Source organism: Stenella coeruleoalba (genome assembly GCF_951394435.1).
Source record: "Stenella coeruleoalba genome assembly, chromosome: 14".
In the NCBI taxonomy this organism is placed as follows: Eukaryota; Metazoa; Chordata; class Mammalia; order Artiodactyla; family Delphinidae; genus Stenella; species Stenella coeruleoalba.
In genome coordinates, this window is record NC_137160.1 from 78,209,093 (window position 1) to 78,234,050 (window position 24,958).

Sequence of the window (24,958 nt, forward strand, 5' to 3'; positions counted from 1 at the left end):
CGCTTCCAAACAAGTCCGCTGAGAATCCTTGATATGTCCCTCAAATCCCAACGGGCTGTGCTAATAACTGCGTTGGAGGGACTGGCCTCAGCTGGGAAAATGCTCAAGACTGTTGCGACTCCTTCCCTGCCTTTGAAAGTACTTGATCTGTTCCCTGCTTGGTGTTCCTCTGGGTCTTTTGAACACCTGGAAGAAACGGAATCCTCTTTTGAAGAGGACTCAGAGACAAACCTTTTGATTAAAGGCAAGAGCAGCTTCTCAGCCACAAGACTCTGTTTTCATCAAAGAGAGAAGGTGACAAGGGGGCTCAGGAGAGGGGAGCTCTGCCTCTCGTTCGTCAGTCACAGCCTGAGGACGGTCACTTCCCCAGAGACCAGAGGGCATAAGCCCCAAGAAGGGGGTACTGATTGCAGGTCCCTTCAGTTGCCATCCCAACTTTAAACTCGGGTCACTGCTGCCTGCTAATTCAACTAGAAAGTCCTCTTTGCCAAGAAAGTACTTGTGTGTGCTTGCTTTGACAGTAGCAGACCTAAGTTCAAGTCCCAGCTCCACACTTACAAAAGTATCAACCTTATGTGGTAGTTGGGAAAAGTCGAAGTGCTTAGAACACTGCCAGACATACAGTCAGTGCTTCATAAACTATTACTATTGTTCTTATTATGTGATTTTAAATTATCCCACAATTCTCTAGTCCTGGTCACTTTATGAAGAGTTTTCAGTTCCGGCATTTCATATGCTCCTCCTAGCCACCCAGGGAAATATGTTATCCCCGATTTACAGATGAGAACACCGAGGCTCAGAGAGATGACATGATTTGTCCAAGGTCACACCGTCAGCAAGTAATCAGGTTAGAACATTCACCCAGAACTCCTAACTTCAGATCTGAGGTTCTTTCTATTGCAGCACAGGACACGGGTTGTATTTCTGTTCACCTCCATTGGGTACCCATGGTGTAGGGCTAGTAGTAATAAAAACTGCAACAATAACAACAAATGCTAACACTTACATAGCACTCAGTGTGTGCCAGGTTCTGTTCTCAGTGTCTTACATGTATGAGCTCACTTAGTCCTCACAATAAACCCATGAGGTGGAGACTATTATTATCTCCAGCGTACAGATGCAGAAACTTGAGGCTCAGAAAGGCTAAATCATTACAAATACAAAAGAAAAACCTGTGCTGGTAGATCTGCACCAAAATCTAATCACTCAGATCCGGACAACTGGTAAACTAAACATTTCCCCACAGGCTCCTTTGGTGACCATCAACTTGGTATTTTCTGATGATCTAGAAGGCCAGGCACTCGAAGATCCACAGAAGCTTGACTCTGGCATGCGAGAACTTTCCTTTTCAGTTTAAAATTTCTACACGGGAAGAAATTCCCATAAATTTGACTCCGTTCCCAAGGGTGAGAGAAGTGGCCAGACTATGACACTGAGCTGGAGGGCCTTGGAGGACAGCCAGAAAGAACACTGCTGTAGGTTACATATGAAAGTTGTTAAGAGAGAAAATCCTAAGAGTTCTCATCACAAGGAAAAACTTTTTTTTTCTATTTCCTTAATTTTGTATCTATATGAGATGATGGATGTTCACTAAACTTGCCGTACTCATCTCATGATGTAAGTCAAATCATCATGCAGTACACTTTAAATTTATACAGTGCTGCGTGTCAATTATATCTCAATAAAACTGGAAGAAAAATAAGTAAGTAAAAAAATATTCAAAGAATTAATTCAGTCTAAGATGACACAGGACAGGACAGCCTGGTGGAGTTAAGGCTAAGACTCTGGGCTCAGAAAGGTCAAGTTAGATCCTGACTCAGCCTCACACAAGTCACTTCATCCAAGTCCCAGTCCCACTTCATCCAAGTCCCTCATCTGTAAAACGGGGACAACAATTACATGAAGCGATGTCTGTAAAGTTCTTAGCACAGTACCCAGCGTGTAGTAGATGTTCAATAAATGTTCCCCTTAATAAATATTCACAGTGCCTTTTCACAACAATGATTCAACCAAGCAACCAATTTCCCTTATTTTTAAAAGGATGGTGGTGGCTGAGCATCACTGATACGTTTTGAAAACAATACAGTGCAGCGCCCAGAGAGAACGTCTCCCCCGAGTAGATTCATTTCCGGCCTCAGCGACTCCACACAGCCATTCTGATGAATTTCAGCTCTTTCCTGCTGGGCTGTTCCTGGGAATGGATCTTCCAGCTGTGCCTCAGACCCCTCCAATCTCTGTCACCAGCATCACTGAAACAGTCCCATCATCCTTCTGGTTTGGAAGGTGAAGAGCTCCATTCCAACCTGAATCCTAGTCCTAACCTGGAAGGCACATGACAGGCACCTAGGATCACAGCTGGGGGTGTCACAGGTCACTGAGCAGGTGAATAGGGAAGTCTGCAAGCAGGTATAAATCCACAAGCCAACAAACTCTTCAGGCTGCAAGAATTCTGAGGGCCACGTCTCCAGCTGCATCTTGTGTGTCCTTTCAACACCTGCTGAAAGGACCTCTTGTTAAAACACCATCTGCCCCAGGTTTCCATGATAACACACTCTCCTGGTTTTTCTCTCTCTGGCCCTTACTTAGCAGTCTTTGCAGGAACCCTCTGTTCTCACTTTGGTTTTTTTCCCCCAGGGCCGCTGGTTCTCAAAGTGAGGTTCCCACACCTGCAGCATTGGCGTCACCTGGGAACATGTTAAAAATGCAATTTCTTAGGCCCCCATCCAAGAGCTATTGGATCCGAAGCTGAGGGTAGAGCCCAACAATCTGTGTCTGCATGAGCCCTCCAGGGGATTCTAATATGCAGTCAACTTTGATGAGCACTGCCTCGGGCCAGCTCCCCAGGCCCACGGCTCTTACTGTCTCACAGCACAGATGGCTCCCAGTTTTATATCTCTAGGCTAGAACTCATCTCTGAACAACGATTTATCTAAAAGTCTACTTAACATCGCCTCTTGAAAGATTCAGTGGCCCCTCAAACTCAACCCAACTCTTGATTTTGCTCCGCGAACCTGATGTGGTTCTGCAATCTCTTTCTCAGGGTATGTTGTCAGCAACTATGCAGCCCGGTATCCCCTCTCCTGCCCTCCCCACCCCACCACCATTTCCAGTCCTTCCCTCCTCTTTCCTTCCAGTTGACACTGGAAGGCCAAACACGAACAGAACAACACAGCCCCTGGGCAGAGGGGATCTCTGGGTGCTTGGACATCCAGAGACTAGAAATAGTAAACACTAAATATAGTTTCTCTTTAAGGCAAATCTCTCCTTGGATTTCTGCAGTTCACCAAAAAAATCAGCGAGTGCCTGGTACCCTGCTTGGGTCTAGGGATATGGTCAGTCTCTGTCTGCCTCTCCTGTTCTTCCCTTCTGCCAAAACAAACTCTTATTTCACATTTGAAGATATATGCTCCCAGTGCATATATTAATATACCTATCCATCTTCCTCTTGCCAGTCATTATCAAGATTTATTTATCCCCCCAGCTCCCCATCGACTGAGGAAAGCAGTACTCCCAGTGGTCAATCAATTCTGATATACTCCATGACAAAGAGTCAATATCTATTTATTATTTGATGTATGGGCTTAATTATCTTAAACACGATCAGGCAGGGACAAAGCAGAAGTTGAGCAGTGCCCAAGCAACTCTAGCCAGGTAACCATCAAATCCTACCCCAGGGCCGGCGAGTTCCCAGAGTGGTGAAAACCCACTGATCTGACATCTCTCACTCTCTGCCCGTTCTGGCCACCTTGGAGTCTGCCACACAGGGAGGGAGGGAAAGGGACAAATACCAGGGCCAACTCAACAAGTCACAAGGCCAGCAAGTTTGGTGGCTTGGACAATGAATCTGACTAGGACGTGGGGCAACTGTTGCCCTCCGCGGGGGAGAGGACGCAGCAGTGGAGGGTTCTAAGAGGCCCACGAGGCATGGAGAAGGGAGACAGACTTAGGTATGTCTAAGGGAAAGAGGACAAGAAGACGGTTTAATCCGGACTTTGGTCTGAAACACACAGTCTTGGGTTTAAACCCTGCCTCTTCCTAGCTTTATAACCTTAGGCACTGTGCTTCCTCTCCCTGTTTCCTTGTCTATAAATGGCAGAGTTGCGTGGTGCCTACTTCAGAGGGTTGTTTAAATGATCTAGAAGACAGAAAAACCAGAATGCGCACGCAGGTCGATCAGATTGCAGGGAACCAGCTTTTAATTACAATTTCAGCTCCCTCCGTGAAGCTGCCCCTGTGCTCCTGAATCTTTGTTTAACCACCGCCTGCCAGAAGTGCAGAAGAAACCATCCCTCTGGTTTCGGGAGCTGCTGTTGCCCACATTTGCCTTCAAAACATGGGACTGCAGCTATTTTTAACTGGGGTAAATAAAGCTGTTGAAGATGCCTTCATCTCCAGAGGGCTGCCAGCGCACAGTTGCTTTCCCCTTAGGGAGTCGAGCCGAGGATCTTTTAGGACCTAGGGCATTAAAACCTGCGCTGGTTCCCACTGACGTCAGATTAGGATCAACACCGACTGTCCACACCCTTCTTAAATCGGGGAAGCACGTCAACAATCCTGAGACAAGCTCTCCTAAGAAAAGGGATCGCCCCAAAGCGGTCTTTCTAAATTGCAAACCGGACATTGTCACTCCTCTGGTTACAACTCTGGGTGGCTTCCTCCTGCCTTTAGGAGAAGAGTTCCGAGTCCTTAGCTTGGCTCTCGAGGTCCTTTAAGACCATCTCCAGCTTCCTGTCTCTTGTTATTCCCCATATGGATCCTACATGCCAGTTCCTGCCTCTTGCGTCCCATCGCGCCCCCATCCCCCTGGCCTTGCTGGCCCCTAACCTCCAGCCCTTTGCACGTGCCGGCCCCTCTACTGGGAATGCCAATATCTTCTTGTCCATCTGGCCAATTGGTTGGATAAGGGGGCCACTCTGGGGCCCCACAGCCAGCCCCCCGTGATCCTACGACAGCCATTAGGACACTTTGAGAATCACCCAGTTACTTGTCTGCCTGTAAGTGGCACGGCTGCAGAGGCCATGCCCACCTCTTTTCATTCCCAACATAAGGGCCAGGACGTTATACGTGATGAGCGTTGGAAGCAAATATCCCCAAACCATTCAGCCTCTTTATTGTATTTTTATCATCTACATCACCTTATTGGCATCTTTTTTCTTGTCATCACCACTAACTCTCCCACACCCTACAGCCACCCCATGACTGGTTTGTACTATATTTTACTTAAGTCCCACTCATTCCTCAGTGATTCTAAGTAAATGGTACCATCCATTGTTTGCTACCATACTTGCCTAGAGAAGCAGGCTGTGATAACGCGTGCGAATGTAGTTTTGGAATCTGTTATTCATTCATTCAAAACGTATTTAAGGAGGACCTAATATTTTAGGGGCTGGGGACACAGAGGTGTGTCAAACAGCTGAGGTCCTGCGTTCCTGGGGCTTCTGTTCTAAGGTGTGGGGGAGGGGATGTAGGGAAAGGAGGCAAGCAGTAAAGAAACTGAGGAACAAAATATTATCTTGTGGTGAGAAGTGCCCTGTGGAAAATAAAACACAGTGATGTCGTTAGGAGGGACCGGGGGCAGGGAAGCTGGGCGGCGGGAGCCTCTTTGGATTGGCTTCCTGACTCCAGGTGCTTCTGGTTGCTTCTACTGCCCTGCCTGCTTCTTCTCAGTCTCTTGTGCAGGGTGGCCCTTCCTGACCAGGCCACCCAGTGCTGGAGATGCTCCAGGCTCTGCCTTTGGATGACCCTCCAGGGTCACCTAGGGGAGAGAGGAGGATGACCTCAGCGTCCACTGAAGCCCAGAGCTTCAATCACCACTTCTACACAGATGACTCACACGCGTTTATTTCCAGCCCCGACCTTTCATCTGAGCTTTAGACCAGTATATTCAGTCCCAACTTGATATCTCCTGGGCAGCTCAAAGCTTACAGAGGTTAAGCCACGTGGCCAAGGCACAAGCCTGGAGCAGAGCTAGGTCACAAACCAAAGAGGTCAAACCACAGCAATCAATTCATATCATCTGATATTATAATAAACATAAAACATCTCCTCTTTGTAGCACCAAGGCTTTGGCACCTGAAAATATACTACTTCTCCTAATTGCTGCTATCATTTTCATTATTGCTGGCATCATCACTGTTAGAATGTCATCATTATTACCACAGTGACCGGAAGATACAAGGTATCAAGCACCTCCAGTTACAGGAGGCATTAAGCTACAGCCTTTTCATACAAGATCTCCAATTCTTATCCCTACCTTGCAAAAGAGATCATTGTTATCCCCATTTTACAGATGAGAAAACTGAGGCAAACAGGAGTAACGACATTGGCAATAACAGACTCAAACCCAAACAGGTATTATCCATGCAGAAGTTATATAGTGAAAATAGCCGGCCACGAACAGGGTTGGTGGAGGAGTCTACCTTCAATGGGAGAAGGAGATCTACCCATAAATGTGTGCTTGTCACAGAACTGCTGGCTCTTCATCAAAAGCCACGTCGTTTTCTTCCCAGGGATACAGTGAGTCATTTCTCAGTCTCCCTTGCAGTCAGGTGTGGCCAAGGGACTGGGACAGCCTATGGCACACGAGTGGAATGATGTGCACCACTTCTCAGCTTGGCTCATGGAAACCTCCCATATGACCCTTCATGTTCTTCCTCTTCGCCCAACTAGAAGCAGAGGATTCTGAGCCCTGGGGACAACTCCAAAAGATGGGATTGGGTGTGAATCCCTCTACACACGGAGAACAGCCACGTGCCATCCAGAAACACCCACCTTGAACTATTACATGAGCAAGAAATACACTTCTCTTGTGTTAAGCCACTTAATGTTTCAAGGCTTATTTGTTACAGCAGCTACTATTACCCTGACAAATACAGACTGTGAGTTGGCATATATACTCAGAAAACTGCCTGGAAGGATACAGAGCAAAATGTTAATGTGATTCTCTCTGGCTGGAGACATTCTGGGTGAATTTCACCTTCTTCTTTTTGCTGATCTGTATTTTCAACAACAAACGAGTTATCACTTGTGTAATAAGATGCAAAAGTCAAGGGATGACAGATGTCACACATGCCAGTGTAGAATCTTTGAGATTCGAGGAAAGTGGTGGCCAGTGGCATAATCTTCACCCATGCAAGTCCTCTGCTGGTCACATGATCATTTACCAACAGGCATGTACAATATACATGAAATGATGCTAATAACAATAATAATGATTTAGTACATTTATAGGCTTCCTTCACAAAAGTGCCGGGGCATTTTAAATTCCAGCACAATTGAAGACAGCCACAGACAAAAAAAACCTTTTCAGCTGTGCTTTATAAAAAGGGAAAGCAATTCAGCTTTTTGAACATAAAAGGAAGCCAATTCCACTAGATGACGGGGGCGGGGGGAGGAATCTTCATGTGCTCAGGCCTCCCAACTCTTGTATGATATATTTAGGACAGTCAAACTGGCCTGAAGAAAAAAAAAATCAGAAAGCCCACAAGTACAGAGTTACAGAAAACGTAAGTCGAGATCTCATTCAGGCACTGAGTTACCATCTTAGCAGAAGGCAGCGTCCTCCATTTGTCAAACATAGCAGCTTGGCACTATTATATTTGAAAACATGAAAAACAGGAACTGATTTGGAGTTGGAAATAAATAACCTATTACATAGCTCTTGATACTTACTGGATTTAAAATGCTGTGCAAATGAGGCCCTGTGGGATTTCAGTACTACCTCACCCCTGGGAGATGGGGACGTGTGCATGTGGGCAATACAGTCAAGATGACATGACTGCAGAATTGCGCGTGGACTCTGGGCACCCAGCAAGGGGGCTGATGACACGCACTAAGTGAGAAATAAAATCTTCCCGTCAGCAGTGGGGAAACGCTGTCCTTCCTTCCTTCTCTTTCCTGGGGTGCACAGCCCGAACCCCTCCATCGAGACCAGACGTTTATGTAACACTTCCTCCTAGTCCTGTCCCTGCAAAAGCATCTTGATGAAGTTCACCGTGTCCCCAAATGCAGAGGAATCATTCAGTATCTTTCCTGAAGCTCCACGCGGTAGAAACATCACGCTGACGGCCGGGACACCTCGGCCTGTGTCCTTCAAAGCTGGGCTTGGTCGATGGCCTCATGGCTCTCGACCAAATGGGTTTCAACACATTTGATACAAGCAGCTGAGTGTCAAAGGAGGCAGCAGCCAGGCCACCAGGAAACTTCCAGAGCGGTGGGAGCAGCTCCTGTTTAAAATCTTTCACTAGCTTCCCCGGCATTAGGATAAACAGCAAGGCTTCAGCTGCACTTCTGAGGCCCCGCAGCTCCTTCCCTCCCCCAACCCTGCCATTACTCGCACTTGTTTCCTTGTGGTCAGACGTGCCCATCTCATTCCCACCATGAAACCCAGTCCACCTAAAACCGGGTTCCGCTGCCGAGTTTATGAGTCACCTCTGTACCCAAAACTTTATTCCTTTTCTCGTCCCGCCCCTGTTCCCCCTCAAGATTGAGGAGTATCGAAGAAAAGGGGGGATTGTAACCGAGCAGAACCCTATGGGGCCTTCCCGGGATAGACACCCCCTGCCATGTCCTCCCCTTGCCTCTAGTTTATAGAAAAATTTTAGCCTCCCAGGCCTTCCCTGGGTTTCAAAGAACAAATTTAATTAGAGAAGTGAGAAAATGCAGAAACAAAGGAAAACAGTCAAGCAAGACAAAACAATAATAGTTTAGCCATTAAGCAAAGTCAAGGACCTTTAGTTCCTCTTCAAGGGTTGTAGATAATATTCTGAGCCACATCCTCTGAGCTGTTTTGCAGATACTGAATCCCCCACCAGGTGGAATTAACTACGTGCTGCCCACAAGCACGGAGACCCCAGACCACACCGGCTGGAGCCAGAAGATTGATGATGTTGACTCCCGATTACTCCACCACCAGCCAATCAGAAGAATGTCCACGAGCTGATCACATACCCCACACCCTCCTCCCTCACTCTGTCTTTAAAAACACTTCCCTGAGGGCCATTGGAGAGTTCAGGCTGTACTCCTTGCTGGACACCCTGCAGTGAATGCTGCACCTTCCTTCACCACAACCTGGTGTCAGTAGGTTGGCCTTACTGTGCGTAGGTGAGCAAACCCAAATTTGGTTCTGTAACAACCTCAGGGGCTTTGCGCCTGCTGTACTGCTGCTCAGACTGCTTTCTCTGCCTCTCTGCACAGCCATCTCCTCCTCGTCCTTAGGTCTCAGCTCAAATGTCACCCCCCCGCCCTGGACAGCTCTTCCGAGCGCCTCTTCAAAGTCGCAAACCTGTGGCTCTGACCCCAGCCCTCCCACTGTTTCTGGCCTTCACAGCACTTAACAAAATGCTTTAATTATCTTAATGATCTGTTTAACTTGTTATTATCTGTCTCTTCTACTGGCACATGAAGTCCTTGTGTAAAATGTAGGAACTCTGTTCTGAGCATCCAGCCCCCAGCCTGGCTCTCAGGTCCAGTAAATGACCGTGGAAGGTACATTCGTGAACTGAAGCTAAGAGACGGCTCTAAGGCCCCTGCTGGTTCTCACACTGGGACATTCTAGGCCCTCACTCACCTTGGACTCAGCTGCTCACCTCTCAGTGCCTCCTGGCAGAATCGCTGGGTGAGGGGGCAAGGAGGTTTTGAAGTATGCAGGAAACTCTAGGCAGTAGAAAAGTCCGCTCGCCCAGCACAGGAAGCAGGAACAGGTTTCTTTAAAGCAGGGGTCTGAGCTCCAGCATGCATCAGAGTCTCCTGGAGGGGCTTGGGCCCACCCCCAAGCCTCTGATTGGCAGGGAGGGGATAAGAATTTGCATTTCTAACAAGTTGCCAGGTGATGCTGGTTGGGGGTGGGGGTGGGGCACACTATGAAGCACAGATTTAAACAATTTGGGGAATTCTAGAAAATTATTTGGGGGGTGGGGACTTCTGGGCTATCCGACCTTTGTGAGTTGCTAATATTAATGAAATGAGTCTTACAGGGAAAGAGAATAACACAGCATGTGTTTGTACGAATGAGAGAAGGGGTGTGGGAGAGAGGACAAGAATGGGAGAGAGAAAGGAGAGAGCTGGGGTGTCATTTAGGGTGTACACGGAAGAGGTGGGTGTGTTGGCCCCATGGGAAATTACAGGGCATTTCAGAAGTACACAGAAAATCAAAGCTCCAAAAAAATGAAACTCAGTTTAATAAGAAAGTGGTTCTCAAACTGTGGTGTACCCAATCCTCTGGAACTTAATATGCTTCTGGACTTAAAAGTCAGAGGCCTTGGCTCGTTGGAGTGAGACGGGGCATGGCCTTGTATTGTTACCAAGTTCACCAGCTGATTTGGATATGATCAAAGGTGGCAAACTCCCCCGACCGGTTATTGCTTATGAGCTGAGCCCATCCCCCTCAACCCGGTGGCAAAGAAGGAACATGCTAAACTAATATTCAGATGTACATTTGCTCAACTCCAAGTTCTGCCAATTATTTGTTCTATGACCTGGGCAAGGGCTCCCTTGACCTCGCCAACCTCAGATCTCAGTCTTCCCACCTGTAAAATGGGCACAGTGATAACCGGGAGACCATCACTGTGCCGTGCTGAAGGCTGGTGGAATCTGTTGCTTTTGGGGGTTCTGCATTTATTAACATTAAATAAATGCCCCTCAATCAGTGAAATGGTTTCAACAATGAAGATCAGTTGCGCCTCCTTCAGTTGCAAGAAAAGGAAGCAGGTGACAGAACCACAGTCTCTGCCTGGCCCACAGCTCTCCGTGTCCTCCTGTCCTGAGGGAGGGCTGGTGCAGAAGCTGAGGAGGACAACGAGACATTGTGATAAACCTTTCTGGGCAGAATGAGGCAGTTTCTCCCTCCCTCGGCTTCCTCTACACTGGTGCAGACCCTCGTCCGCTGTTAAAACAACAACCACGATAGGGCGGTCTCCATAACACAGCCTTTCCTGGGCTGGCCAAGGGCAGTGGGATGGGCTGGAGGAGAGGATGCTGGCGGCAGGTGAAGCCATCAGCTCTCTGATCACGTTGGGAAGTTAGGGTAGATAAATTGACATTTCGTTGAACTTTTGTTGCCTCTGCAGCTGACAAAATACTTCCCTTGGGCTGTCACCCTTCATTTTGGAAGTTTCCCAGTTTTTGCCCTCAAAGACACCAGATGTTGTCCCTGCTTGCTGCGTGGAGCATAAAATCCAGACCAAGCTTTTAGGTCCTACGACAGAGGGTCTCAGAGCGTCTCCTGACTGCCGATAGAGTCCCTGGGGAGGTTTTGTACTGAGGTCCCAGCCCCATCCAGGCTAATTAAATTAGAGACCCCAGGGCAATAGTTCTCACTGGGGCGACTTTGCCCCAGAGGACGTTGGCAATGTTTGAATACATCTGGGTTATCATAACTAGGGACTTGGTACTACCGGCATTTAGTGGGAAGGAGGCAGGGACGCTGCTAAACATCCCAGAGCACACGCGACAGACCCCATAAATGAATCATCCAGCCCCAAATGTCACAGTGTCGAGGCTGAGAGACTGGGGTAGCTGTCGGTTGTTTTAAAACCCCCCCGCTCCCCAACCAGGCTGGAGAGCCCCCTCCCCTCCACAGTCTGGCTCCTGCCAACTTCTTTACCCTCATCTTCTACCCTTTTGCCCTCAGCCACCGTGCTTTGCCACCACAGTCTTCCTTCTGGTTCTCAAACACTCCCTGCTTATTCCTACCCCAGGACCTTTGCATCTGCTGTTCCCTCTGCTGGGTATGCCCTGCCCCTGAGTCTGCACAGCTGGCTCCTAGCATCCAGGTCCCTGCCCAAATACCACTTCTTCAGAGAGGCTTCCTGGACCCCCCCCACACCCCCGCAAAATAACCCCGACACCCAAGTCCCTCTGTAGCACATCTCTCCAGTTTGTTTCCCTCAACAGACTGGGACCTGCTTGAATTATCTCATTACCACCTTAGTACTAGTCTGTCTCTCCTACTAAAAATGGCAGCACTCTGTGAACCGGGTCCACGTCTGTCTTGCTCACCATCGTCCCCTAACGTTCAGCAAAATGCCTGGTGCTAAATATCTGTGGGATGGATGGATGGATGAACAAGCATTGGAGAAGGATGGGGTTTTCAAGTCAGAGAATGAGGTGTATTGACGATGGAGACCTGTGCTCCTGTCCTGGCTCCACTTTTCCTCTCCTGGTCTCAGTGTCCACATCTGTAACACAGCAGGGATGGGTTCAGTGGGATCAGTATCCCCCAGTGAAGCCCTCTCGGAGACGTCAATTTCAGGGATTTGCTTTGTCTTTGTCTCCATGGCCCCAAGCTAAGGTAGGTTGACCCCTACCCCTGTCACCAGATAAATAACGAATTACCTCCCACCGAGATCCCAATACTACGTAATTCTGTCTGGTCTGTTTTCCTTGGAAATTTTCCCCGCTTCCATTTCCCTTTGCACGAGCTGGACACATCTGACACCAATGCTGGGCACATAACAGTACTTCCTGGCAACACTCTCTAAGGCAGGGTTCCCAAATATTCGTCAAATTAGAATGGGCCGGGGAGCTTGGTTGAAAAGGCTTCACCTACAAATAGACTGGATGCACCAGACTGAGGGTATGTGGCAGACTGAAAAATGACTGCCAACGCTGTCCAGCTACTAATCGCTAGAAACGGTGACAGTTACTTTATACGGCAAAAGGGACTTGGCATGTGTGATTAAGTCAAGCATCTTGAAATGGGAGATTGTCTTGGATTATCTGGGTGGATCCTACACGTAATCACAAGAGTCCTTATAAGAGGGAGATGTGATCCGTGATGCCAGAAGACACCATGCTGCTGGCTTTGAAGATGGAGGAAGGGGCCACAAGCCAAGAAATGCAAGGAAGGCAGCTCCAAAGGCTGGGAAAGGCAAGGACACAGATTCTCCTCTGTAGCCTCCAGAAAAGAAAGCAGGCTTGCCTTGATATTAGCCTAGTGAGACCCACTCCAGGCTTCGGACCTGCAGACCCGTAAGAGAATGAATGTGTGGTGTTTTAAGCCATCAAGTTTGTGGCAGTTTGTCATGACAGCCCTAGGAAACTAATAGAGGTAGCACCCAGGAGCCTGCATTTTAGCGACCCACCTCCCTTTGCTGGCTCTGATGCAGCAAGTCCTGGTGGACCGTATTTTGGGAAGTGCAGCTCCAGAGCAGTTCCAGTCTGCTTCTGAAGCAGCCCAGTCTCAGAGAACCAAAGAAGGACCCTGCAACAAACATCTGCTTTTACCTGCTCATTTTACAGATGGGGAAACCGTGGTCTAAGAAACGCTGCAGTGGCGTCACCACACAGCCCCGCCTCGCACGGGGACGCGGCCTGAGGAGCAGGGGCGGGAACTCCGAGACTAGGGTGGCGCGAAAGCTCGAGAGAGGCTATACTCATCTGTGTTAGTCACTGCTGTGTTTCCTGAACATGCCTATAAAACATACTGAAGAAGGGTGCCTGAAATTTGCCGTGTGGAAGAAAGGCTCTTGGTGCTGCAGCCAGGAGTTAGTGCTGTGCCTCTGAGGTGGGAGAGCCAACTTCAGGACACTGGTCTACAAGAGACCTCCCAGCTCCACGTAATATCAAACGGCGAAAATCTCCCAGAGATCTCCATCTCAACACCAGCACCCAGCTTCACTCAACGACCAGCAAGCTACAGTGCTGGACATCCTATGCCAAACAACTAGCAAGACAGGAACACAACCCCACCCATTAGCAGAGAGGCTGCCCAAAATCATAATAAGTCCACAGACACCCCAAAACACACCACCAGACGTGGACCTGCCCACCAGAAAGACAAGATCCAGCCTCATCCACCAGAACACAGGCACTAGTCCCCTCCACCAGGAAGCCTACACAACCCACTGAACCAACCTTAGCCACTGGGGACAGACACCAAAAACAATGGGAACTACGAACCTGCAGCCTGCAAAAAGGAGACCCCAAACACAGTAAGATAAGCAAAATGAAAAGACAGAAAAACACACAGCAGATGAAGGAGCAAGGTAAAAACCCACCAGACCTAACAAATAAAGAGGAAATAGGCAGTCTACCTGAAAAAGAATTCAGAATAATGATAGTAAAGATAATCCAAAATCTTGGAAATAGAATAGAGAAAATGCAAGAAACATTTAACAAGGACCTAGAAGAACTAAAGAGGAAACAGCAACAATGAGCAACACAATAAATGACATTAAAAATACTCTAGAAGGGATCAATAGCAGAATAACTGAGGCAGAAGAATGCATAAGTGATCTGGAAGATAAAATAGTGGAAATAACTACTGCAGAGCAGAATAAAGAAGAAAGAATGAAAAGAACTGAGGACAGTCTCAGAGACCTCTGGGACAACATTAAACGCACCAACATTCGAATTATAGGGGTCCCAGAAGAAGAAGAGAAAAAGAAAGGGACTGAGAAAATATTTGAAGAGATTATAGTTGAAAACTTCCCTAATATGGGAAAGAAAATAGTTAATCAAGTCCAGGAAGCACAGAGTCCCATACAGGATAAATCCAAGGAGAAACATGCCAAGACACATATTAATCAAACTATCAAAAATTAAATACAAAGAAAACATACAAAAAGTAGCAAGGGAAAAACAACAAATAACACACAAGGGACTCCCCATAAGGTTAACAGCTGATCTTTCAGCAGAAACTCTGCAAGCCAGAAGGGAGTGGCAGGACATATTTAAAGTGATGACCGAGAAAAACCTACAACCAAGATTACTCTACCCAGCAAGGATCTCATTCAGATTTGATGGAGAAATTAAAACATTTACAGACAAGCAAAAGCTGAGAGAGTGCAGCACCACCAAACCAGCTTTACAACAAATGCTAAAGGAACTTCTCTAGGCAAGAAACACAAGAGAAGGAAAAGACCTACAATAACAAACCCAAAACAATTAAGAAAATGGTAATAGGAACATACATATTGATAACTACCTTAAATGTAAATGGATTAAATGCTCCCACCAAAAGACACAGACTGGCTGAATGGATACAAAAACAAGACCCGTATATATGCTGTCTACAAGAGACCCACTTCAGACCTAGGGACACATACAGACTGAAAGTGAGGGGATGGAAAAAGATATTCCATGCAAATGGAAATCGGCTTGGAGTAGCAATTTTCATATCAGACAAAATAGACTTTAGAATAAAGACTATTAGAAGAGACAAAGAAGGACACTACATAATGATCAAGGGATAAATCCAAGAAGAAGATATAACAATTGTAAATATTTATGCACCCAACATAGGAGCACCTCAGTACATAAGGCAAATACTAACAGCCATAAAAGGGGAAATTGACAGTAACACAATCATAGTAGGGGACTTTAACACCCCACTTTCACCAATGGACAGATCATCCAAAATGAAAATAAATACGGAAACACAAGCTTTAAATGACACATTAAACAAGATGGACTTAATTGATATTTATAGGACATTCCATCCAAAAACAACAGAATACACATTTTTCTCAAGTGCTCATGGAACATTCTCCAGGATAGATCATATCTTGGGTCACAAATCAAGCCTTGGTAAATTTAAGAAAATTGAAATCGTATCAAGTATCTTTTCCAACCACAATGCTATGAGACAAGATATCAATTACACGAAAAGATCTGTAAAAAATACAAACACATGGAGGCTAAACAATACACTACTTAATAACGAAGTGATCACTGAAGAAATCAAAGAAAAAATCAAAAAATACCTAGAAACAAATGACAATGGAGACACGACGACCCAAAACCTATGGGATGCAGCAAAAGCAGTTCTAAGAGGGAAGTTTATAGCAATATAATCCTACCTTAAGAAACAGGAAACATTTCAAATAAACAACCTAACCTTGCACCTAAAGCAGTTAGAGAAAGAAGAACAAAAAAAACCCAAATTTAGCAGAAGGAAAGAAATCATAAAGATCAGACCAGAAATAAATGAAAAAGAAATGAAGGAAACGATAGCAAAGAGCAATAAAACTAAAAGCTGGTTCTTTGAGAAAATAAACAAAATTGATAAACCATCAGCCAGACTCATCAAGAAAAAAAAGGGAGAAGACTCAAATCAATAGAATTAGAAATGATAAAGGAGAAGTAACAACTGACACTGCAGAAATACAAAAGATCATGAGAGATTACTACAAGCAACTGTATGCCAATAAAATGGACAACCTGGAAGAAATGGACAAATTCTTAGAAATGCACAACCTGCCGAGACTGAACCAGGAAGAAATAGAAAATATGAACAGACCAATCACAAGCACTGAAATTGAAAATGTGATTAAAAATCTTCCAACAAACAAAAGCCCAGGACAAGATGGCTTCACAGGCGAATTCTATCAAACATTTAGAGAAGAGCTAACACCTATCCTTCTCAAACTCTTCCAAAATATAGCAGAGGGAGGAACATTCCCAAACTCGTTCTACGAGGCCACCATCACCCTGATACCAAAACCAGACAAAGATGTCACAAAGAAAGAAAACTACAGGCCAATATCACTGATGAACACAGATGCAAAAATTCTCAAGAAAATACTAGCAAACAGAATCCAACAGCACATGAAAAGGATCATACACCATGATCAAGTGGGGTTTATTCCAGGAATGCAAGGATTCTTCAACATACGCAAATCAATCAACGTGATACACCATATTAACAAATTGAAGGAGAAAAACCATATGATCATCTCAATAGATGCAGAGAAAGCTTTCGACAAAATTCAACACCCATTTATGATAAAAACCCTGCAGAAGGTAGGCATAGAGGGAACTTTCCTGAACATAATAAAGACCATATATGACAAACCCACAGCCAACATCATCCTCAATGGTGAAAAACTGAAAGCATTTCCACTAAGATCAGGAAAAAGACAAGGTTGCCCACTCTCACCACTATTATTCAACATAGTTTTGCAAGTTCTAGCTACAGCAATCAGAGAAGAAAAAGAAATAAAAGGAATCCAAATCGCAAAAGAAGAAGTAAAGCTGTCACTGTTTGCAGATGACATGATACTATACATAGAGAATCCTAAAGATGCTACCAGAAAACTACTAGAGCTAATCAATGAATTTGGTAAAGTAGCAGGATACAAAATTAATGCACAGAAATCTCTGGCATTCTTATACACTAATGATGAAAAATCTGAAAGTGAAATCAAGAAAACACTCCCATTTACCACTGCAACAAAAAGAATAAAATATCTAGGAATAAACCTACCTAAGGAGACAAAAGACCTGTATGCAGAAAATTATAAGACACTGATGAAAGAAATTAAAGATGATACAAATAGATGGAGAGATATACCATGTTCTTGGATTGGAAGAATCAACATTGTGAAAATGACTCTACTACCCAAAGCAATCTATAGATTCAATGCAATCCCTATCAAACTACCACTGGCATTTTTTACATAACTAGAACAAAAATTTTCACAATTTGTATGGAAACACAAAAGACCCTGAATAGCCAAAGCAATCTTGAGAACAAAAAATGGAGCTGGAGGAATCAGGCTCCCTGACTTCAGACTATACTACAAAGCTACAGTAATCAAGACAGTACGGTACTGGCACAAAAACAGAAAGATAGATCAATGGAACAGGATAGAAAGCCCAGAGATACACCCACGCACATATGGTCACCTTATCTTTGACTAAGGAGGCAAGAACATACACTGGAGAAAAGACAGCCTCTTCAATAAGTGGTGCTGGGAAAACTGGACAGGTATATATAAAAGTATGAAATTAGAACACTCCCTAACACCATACACAAAAATAAGCTGAAAATGGATTAAAGACCTAAATGTAAGGCCAGACACTATAAAACTCTTAGAGGAAAACATAGACAAAACACTCTGTGACATAAATCACAGGAAGATCCTTTTTGCCCCATCTCCTAGTGAAATGGAAATAAAAACAAAAATAAACAAATGGGACCTAATGAAACTTCAAAGCTTATGCACAGCAAAGGAAACCATAAACAAGATGAAAAGACAACCCTCAGAATGGGAGAAAATATTTGCAAATGAAGCAACTGACAAAGGATTCATCTCCAAAATTTACAAGCAGCTCATGCAGCTCAATAACAAAAAAACAAACAACCCAATCCAAAAATGGGCAGAAGACCTAAATAGACATTTCTCCAAAGAAGATATACAGATTGCCAACAAACACATGAAAGAATGCTCAACATCATTAATCATTAGAGAAATGCAAATCAAAACTGCAATGAGATATCATCTCACACTGGTCAGAATGGCCATCATCAAAAAATCTACAAACAATAAATGCTGGAGAGGGTTTGGAGAAAAGGGAACACTCTTGCACTGTTGGTGGGAATGTAAATTGATACAGCCACTGTGGAGAACAGTGTGGAGGTTTCTTAAATACTACAAATAGAACTACCATACAACCCAGCAATCCCACTACTGGGCATATACCCTGAGAAAACCATAATTCAAAAAGAGTCATGTACCAAAATGTTCATTGCAGCTCTATTTACAATAGCCAGGACATGGAAGCAACCTAAGTGTCCATCAACAGATGAATGGATAAAGAAGATGTGGCACATATATACAATGGAATATTACTCAGCCATAAAAAGAAACGAAATTGAGTTATTTGTAGTGAGGTGGGTGGACCTGGAGTCTGTCATACAGAGTGAAGTAAGTCAGAAGGAGAAAAACAAATACCGTATGCTAACACATATATATGGAATCTAAGAAAAAGAAAATGTCATGAAGAGCCTAGGGGTAGGACGGGAATAAAGACACAGATGTACTAGAGCATGGACTTGAGGATATGGGGAGGGGGAAGGGTAAGCTGTGACAAAGTGAGAGAGTGGCATGGACATATATACACTACCAAACGTAGAGTGGATAGCTAGTGGGAAGCAGCCGCATGGCACAGGGAGATCAGCTAGGTGGTTTGTGACCACGTAAAGGGGTGGGACAGGGAGGGTGGGGCGGAGGGAGACGCAAGAGGGAAGAGATATGGGAACATATGTATATGTGTAACCGATTCACTTTGTTGTAAAGCAGAAACTAACACACCATTGTAAAGCAATTATACTCCAATAAATGTTAAAAAGAAAAAAAAAAAAAAAAGAAACGCTGCAGCAAGGTAGAAGGATAAGAGATGCTTTCATTCAACTCTATCTTTATTGGCATTCAAATTCCATCTGGAGTTTTAAAAAATGAGCAATTGTGCCGACTGTCGATAGCTTTGCAATCATCTCATAATGACCCAATCGTGAAACGATTTAGCAATACTGCTGCTAATTGCATTTGTGGATCTAGCAATTGGGTAACTAGTTGGTTATTACTCATTCCCCAAGAGCCATACACATCGCATTACAAGGAAGCTAATCTTAGAAATACTTGTTAACTTCAACGATAATTACTAGGTAATTGGCTAGAACATGCCATTGTGAATTTATCCAGAATATGCCAGGTAATTATCTGGTCTTATGTTCCCTGTAAAATAAATCCAGGGTCCAGAAACTGTTCCAGTTGGTTGGCTATCATCCAACCATCAACCTCTGCCAACCAACTGCACGAATGCGAGTGATTAATCAAATTACTCAAATATTTGGTTTCAAACTGAATGTTCAGATAAGAAACCTGGGTGGCCAACAAGTGGACGTTGCTGAACGGGAGAGAGGAGGGCACTCAGCCGCTCTCTAAGATAAATATATAACGACACAATAATATGCAATAAATGTCACTTCTTTGGGGCTCATCTGGCTTCTTCAAACAAAATACCAAAACACTCCAGAGACCAATTATATGTCCCAAAGCTGCAGAGTCTTTATCATGGTGCCAGGAAAAGGCTGCGCTATTTGTGAAATCTGCAGGCAGTTATGGTGCTTGGGGAGGGGGACTCAGAATTCTGTATGTAATAGAAGAGGGGCTGCCAACGCAGCTGGCTTGCAGGGGGAGCAACACATTTTCATAATGACCACTCTTTTTTCAAGGATGGCTGCTGACTGAATCCATCCATTTCCAATTAGCCAGCCCTTGGGAAAGAGGGGAGGGAGGCTTGGGTAACTGGGTTCCACTGATACCCCTGAAAAAGTCAGAGGCCGGGAGGTCCTTAGAGGGTCTAGGCAAAGGAGAAGAGATGATGGATTTCAAATTTCTAATTTGGGGATTTGAAAAAGAGGGGTCAGCAGGTCAGAAGGTGAGGGGCTGACCAGAGAGAAAGCTGGGTTAACAGACTGGTGGGAACAGTGGGCAGAAGGCCAGTGGTGGGGGAAAGACCACCTTCCAACCAGACTTGTGCACCTCAAGTAAAGGACCGTTGACAGCCTGCTAATATAGATGATACATACTAGAAAGGGGAAAGAAGAGGGAGCTAAGGGTCTTACATGCAGTGGTAGGTGGTAAGAATGGCTGCAGACTGTCTCTCTCCCTGCATCCACGTTCTTGCAACATGGCATTGCAAATGCTCCCATCCAAAGGCAGACTCTGTTCTCCATGCCTTGGATGGAGGTTGGCCACGTGACTTGGCCAATGCAACGCAGACAGAGATGTGAAAGGCACTTGTCCAACAGGGCTTGACCTCTTGTTGTCTTGCTGCATTTGGAACCCTGAGACTACCCATGGGAATGAGCCCAGGCTGGCCTGTTGCGGGGATGAGAGGCTGTGTGGAGAAGAGCCGAGGCACCCCAGCTGACAGTCTGCCAACAGCAGACACATGAGTGAATGTGTCTGAGACTGACCATCCCTCAGTCTGAACAGCCAGCGGACCACAGATACATCTAAGAGCCCAGCTACTGAGCCTGGCTCAGCCCAGAACTGTTTGCAGACTAGAAAGAAACTGTGACTTTGGGGTATTTGTTACTCAGCAAAAGCTTACTGATACACTCACCTAATCAGGACAGCTCAGCCCTTGAATATGATCTGGGCTGATTATTTGAGAGCCACTTCTGGTCCTGTGTAGAGTTGAGAACCGTCAATTTCTACCCTGGTTCAAGGAGGGTTGAAGGGCCATCCTTAGATCTCTAGTCCTTTGCAAGCACTTACCATTTGACACGTGAGTTCCAGTCAACCCACCAGCTGCATAATCAATGGTGACGGACAATAACACACCTTCTACCAATCACCCAGGTCTTACAAATGGACTCAAAAAGGCTTTGTATGGATCACAAGGGAGCAGATCAAAGACACAGCAGCTCTTCCCTGAGCCCACAGCTCCCACTATGGCACCTGCCCAAGTGTGAGGCTTGTGTATTTGGGATCTTATTGCTTGGGTTGAGAATAAGAATGAGAAGCCTCCTAATGGACACCTGGCATCACAGGACACACCAAGAACACTGCTGCTGTGGCCAGTCCTAATGCAACAGAGGAGCAAAGGCCAGAGTTTAAAAACACACCAAAGGATTGTTCCACAACTGTTCAACTGAAACCAAAGCTATTTTTTTTCAATGCCTACAGGTTAGAGAGAGCAAGTCCAAGAAAGTTCCTATCATGTGACATTTTCTTAATGTCAGTTCTCTGTTAACTACCCCTTTTGTGCAGCTATAGACCATGGATCCTGGATATTTAGAACAACCATGGTAGAGTTCGACAAAAGTGCTCTGCTATTTTAATGAAAGCCAGAGCAAGTCATCAGAATGTCAGTCCAGGGGTCAACAAACTAGGGTCTGCAGGCCAAACCCAGCCCATCGCCTGGTTGTGTTAATAATGTTTGATTGGCACACAGCCACGTACATCCATTTACATCTTGTCTCAGGCTGCTTTCACACTACAGTAGCAGAGCTGTGCAGTCACTAGAGAAACTGTATGGCCCGCAAAGCCAAAAATACTGTTGGGTCCTTTAGAGAGAAAGTTTGCTGACCCCTGATTTAGCCTAATCCGTTCAATTTACATTTGGAGAAAGTGAGTCTCAGAGACGCTGTTTCACAAATATGGAACACAGGCGGGTTTAGAATCCACCTTTCTGACTCCCCATGTGTTGCCCGCTCCAGGGCACCACTCTGCCAGAGTTCTAGCATTAATCGTATTTTCTGGACTCTCAAATCTTCAAACCATGTAAGTTGTGATTTGGTAAAGCCAGAGACTCTCTATTTACCAGAATGTTGAATTCACCAGAACCCGCATTTCTCAACGCTGCCGGAAGCAGGGCTTTGGGAACGAGCGTACGGGCGGGGAGCCCGGGTGGGACTGACCTGGTGATGATGGCCAGGCGGGGCGGGCTCATGCAGGCGCCCATGAAGAGCACCACGTTCTCGTGCCGTGTCTGCCTGTAGGCCATCACCTCCCGCTTGAAGGCCTTGAGCTGGTCTTCATTATCCCTCTCAGTGTCGATCAGCCGGATGGCCACCTCCCCGTGCCAGCGGCCATGGTACACCTGCCCGAAGCGGCCCTTCCCGATGAGCTCGCCGATCTCCAGCTGCTCAAAGGGGATGTCCCACTCCTGAAGGAAGATGCTGGTCTGGCTGGCCTTGCGCGGGAAGCTCCGGGCCGAGAGCAGGGACAGGTTCATCTCCTCAAAGTCATCCTCCGACTCCTCGGCCTCGTCGTGACCCTCCTCGTTCTGCGGCCAGAGGGGGAGAGGGGTCAGTTCCCGCCACTGCCCCACCTGCCCGCCAGGTCCCATTGTGCCCCACTGTGTGTTTTCGGCTGGTGCACACGTGTCTCTCTATTTGCCCAGGTACCTCCTGCCTATCACTGTACTGCAATGAAGGAGCTGAAAGGGAGATCCTGGCAATCCATCCCTCTTGTGCTACAGGGAAACTGAGGCTCAGAGAGGGGAAATGCTAGGAGGACCACGTATTCCGGTTTCCCATGACATTACCCGTTTGGGCACTGAAAGTCTCACACTTGGAAAACTGGCAAACGGGGATGGTTGGTCCCTGTGGGAAGTGCCTAGCTCTGGTCAGGCAGCCAGGCTGAGCTAGGATTAAGATTCAGGCCCCTCAGATCCTAATATCTGACGCCCTCCTACGCGACCATGATGTTTTGACTTGCCTGATTATTTATGTGGGAGTAAGGAAAATGACAGGCTGAAATATGGGTACACCATACACCTACATATAACATGACAACCCTCGACACGGAGGGCCTTCGCTTCCCCAGGGAATTTGGAATTGAGGAGGCAGAAACTGAGAGATGTCAGAGCTACTCAGCACAGGCCAGAGGCCGGGGGTTCCTGTGCAGCTGAGATACAAGAGGGAGAGGTTGACAGAATGAGCCTAACACTCAGACCAAATGAGCTGGAATCTGGCCGCTGTGTGACCTTGGGCAAGTCACTTCACTTCCCTGGGCCTTCTTTTCCTCATCATAAAGTGGGGCTAATGACATCTGCCCCTGGGGGTGGTGTGAGGTTTTCAATAAGGTGAATATCTGTTGAGTTCTTTGCACAGACCTGACCGCCTGTAGGAAACATCCACTGGGATGGCTTATAAAATGCAGATTCCTAGGCCCCGCCCAGATTTTCTGAACCAGAATGTCATAAGGCCAGGGCCAGGACTCTTCATTTTTACCCTGCACACCCACATGACTCAGGCACACTTAGACATGACCACTGCAACAGTTAGACACTCAAGGCCCAGGGACCTACCTTCGCAGCCTGGTGTCTGGGGGCACCTGGGGCTGCAGGGTCCTGCCCCTTGGGTTCTTTGGCTGGAATGGGGGAGCAGCAGGTGCCTGAGCCGGGGGGATTTTCAGGGGCTTGGAGTCTGACAAGACAGCCGGAGAAGGTGGCCCCTTGGTTGGGTACAGGTCTCTCTGACCCCGAATCTGAGCAAGCTGTCTCCAACGGCACACTCAGGAGAAATTATCCAGGAAATACACCTTCCTTCACGGTCATTTTCCAACTACCACAATGGTTCCAGAAAAGGACATGATTTTCTCTGGAAACCCTGACTCCACTCCCTTCAGTTCAGGACAGACCAGCAGAGTCGAGGAGTCAGGGCTCTGGTTCTCACCCCGAAGACTTCATTTATTCCTCCAGGGGCTCTGGCAGGTGGGAAGAAGCCCCAGAACATTCTCAACACCCCGCCAAGCCAGTGTCCCTGAGGCTCCCGTCTCCTCCTACCACATGTTCTTCAGAAAGCAGCGGGGCACATCCCCCTTGGTACTCACCCAGCCCTGAGCTGAATTTTCAACTAAGAACGCAAGTCACTTGCCAACTTCTGCACAACTAGCTTTTCCGTGATGCACACCATATAATGGCCCATTAGGCTCAGTGTCGGGAGGGGCCCGCTCGTTAGTCGTCCCGGAGTTAGAACAGCCATCAAACAGGGCCTCTGCACCCCCAGCCCGCCCCAAGCCCTCTGCGTCATCAAAGACATCAGTCGGCTTTGCCAAGTGGGTAGCCCCCGGAAAAAGTTGCTTCATTGCTCTCCGGTTCTCACCTCTGAGGTTGGCTCCACTTCAATTTGAAGTAATGGATTTCCTTCCAAGCTTTAGAGAAAGAAAAATAAACGTGACCCTCAGGTGAAAAGATGGGTCCATGCATTGACCTGATCCATGTAAGAAATGTCTTAAAGTGAGAAGTCCTCACCACCAAGCCTTTTTCTGCAAGTTCACTTCAATGCTTGTGTCTAGAATAATCCAAAACCTTGCCACCAAGGAGTGGTGTGCAAGGACATTGTCTTAAATAGATTTTCTGACCTGCTCAGGGCTCATTTTTCTTTGTTGGTTTCCACTAATCTAGCAGTTTCCTTATAAACTGGCCTAAATGCCATGGATGGCAGGATCCTTAGAGCTCTAGGTGTTCCCTAGGAGAGAATGAATCAGATCTCTACAGTTCTGAATCTTTTGGAAGGATCCTAGTGTTCATTTGGTTTTTTGCTCATTTATTCATTCATTCATTTGGTTAGAGTTATGTGCCAGGAACAGTGCCAGACCTTTAGAGGGATACAGAGTTGAAACTGACACGGCTTCCTGACTTTAAGGAATATTTATATTACTACTGTTGTGCAGAAAGGCTACAGGTAACAAGGGTTGAAAGTTAGGTATGTATT

The 24,958-nt window shown here is 46.2% G+C and overlaps 1 protein-coding gene across 1 annotated transcript in view; it reads right to left on the minus strand.

Moving 5' to 3' along the window:
* Positions 1-24,958, minus strand: part of KSR2 (kinase suppressor of ras 2) — a gene marked incomplete at both ends in the record, with an annotated part of 399,245 nt that overhangs the window by 35,827 nt on the left and 338,460 nt on the right. The window contains 2 exons of the mRNA XM_079942603.1: positions 22,157-22,524; positions 24,347-24,395. Coding sequence (XP_079798729.1) covers positions 22,157-22,524; positions 24,347-24,395 — 417 coding nt within the window. The remainder of the gene's footprint in view (positions 1-22,156; positions 22,525-24,346; positions 24,396-24,958) is intronic.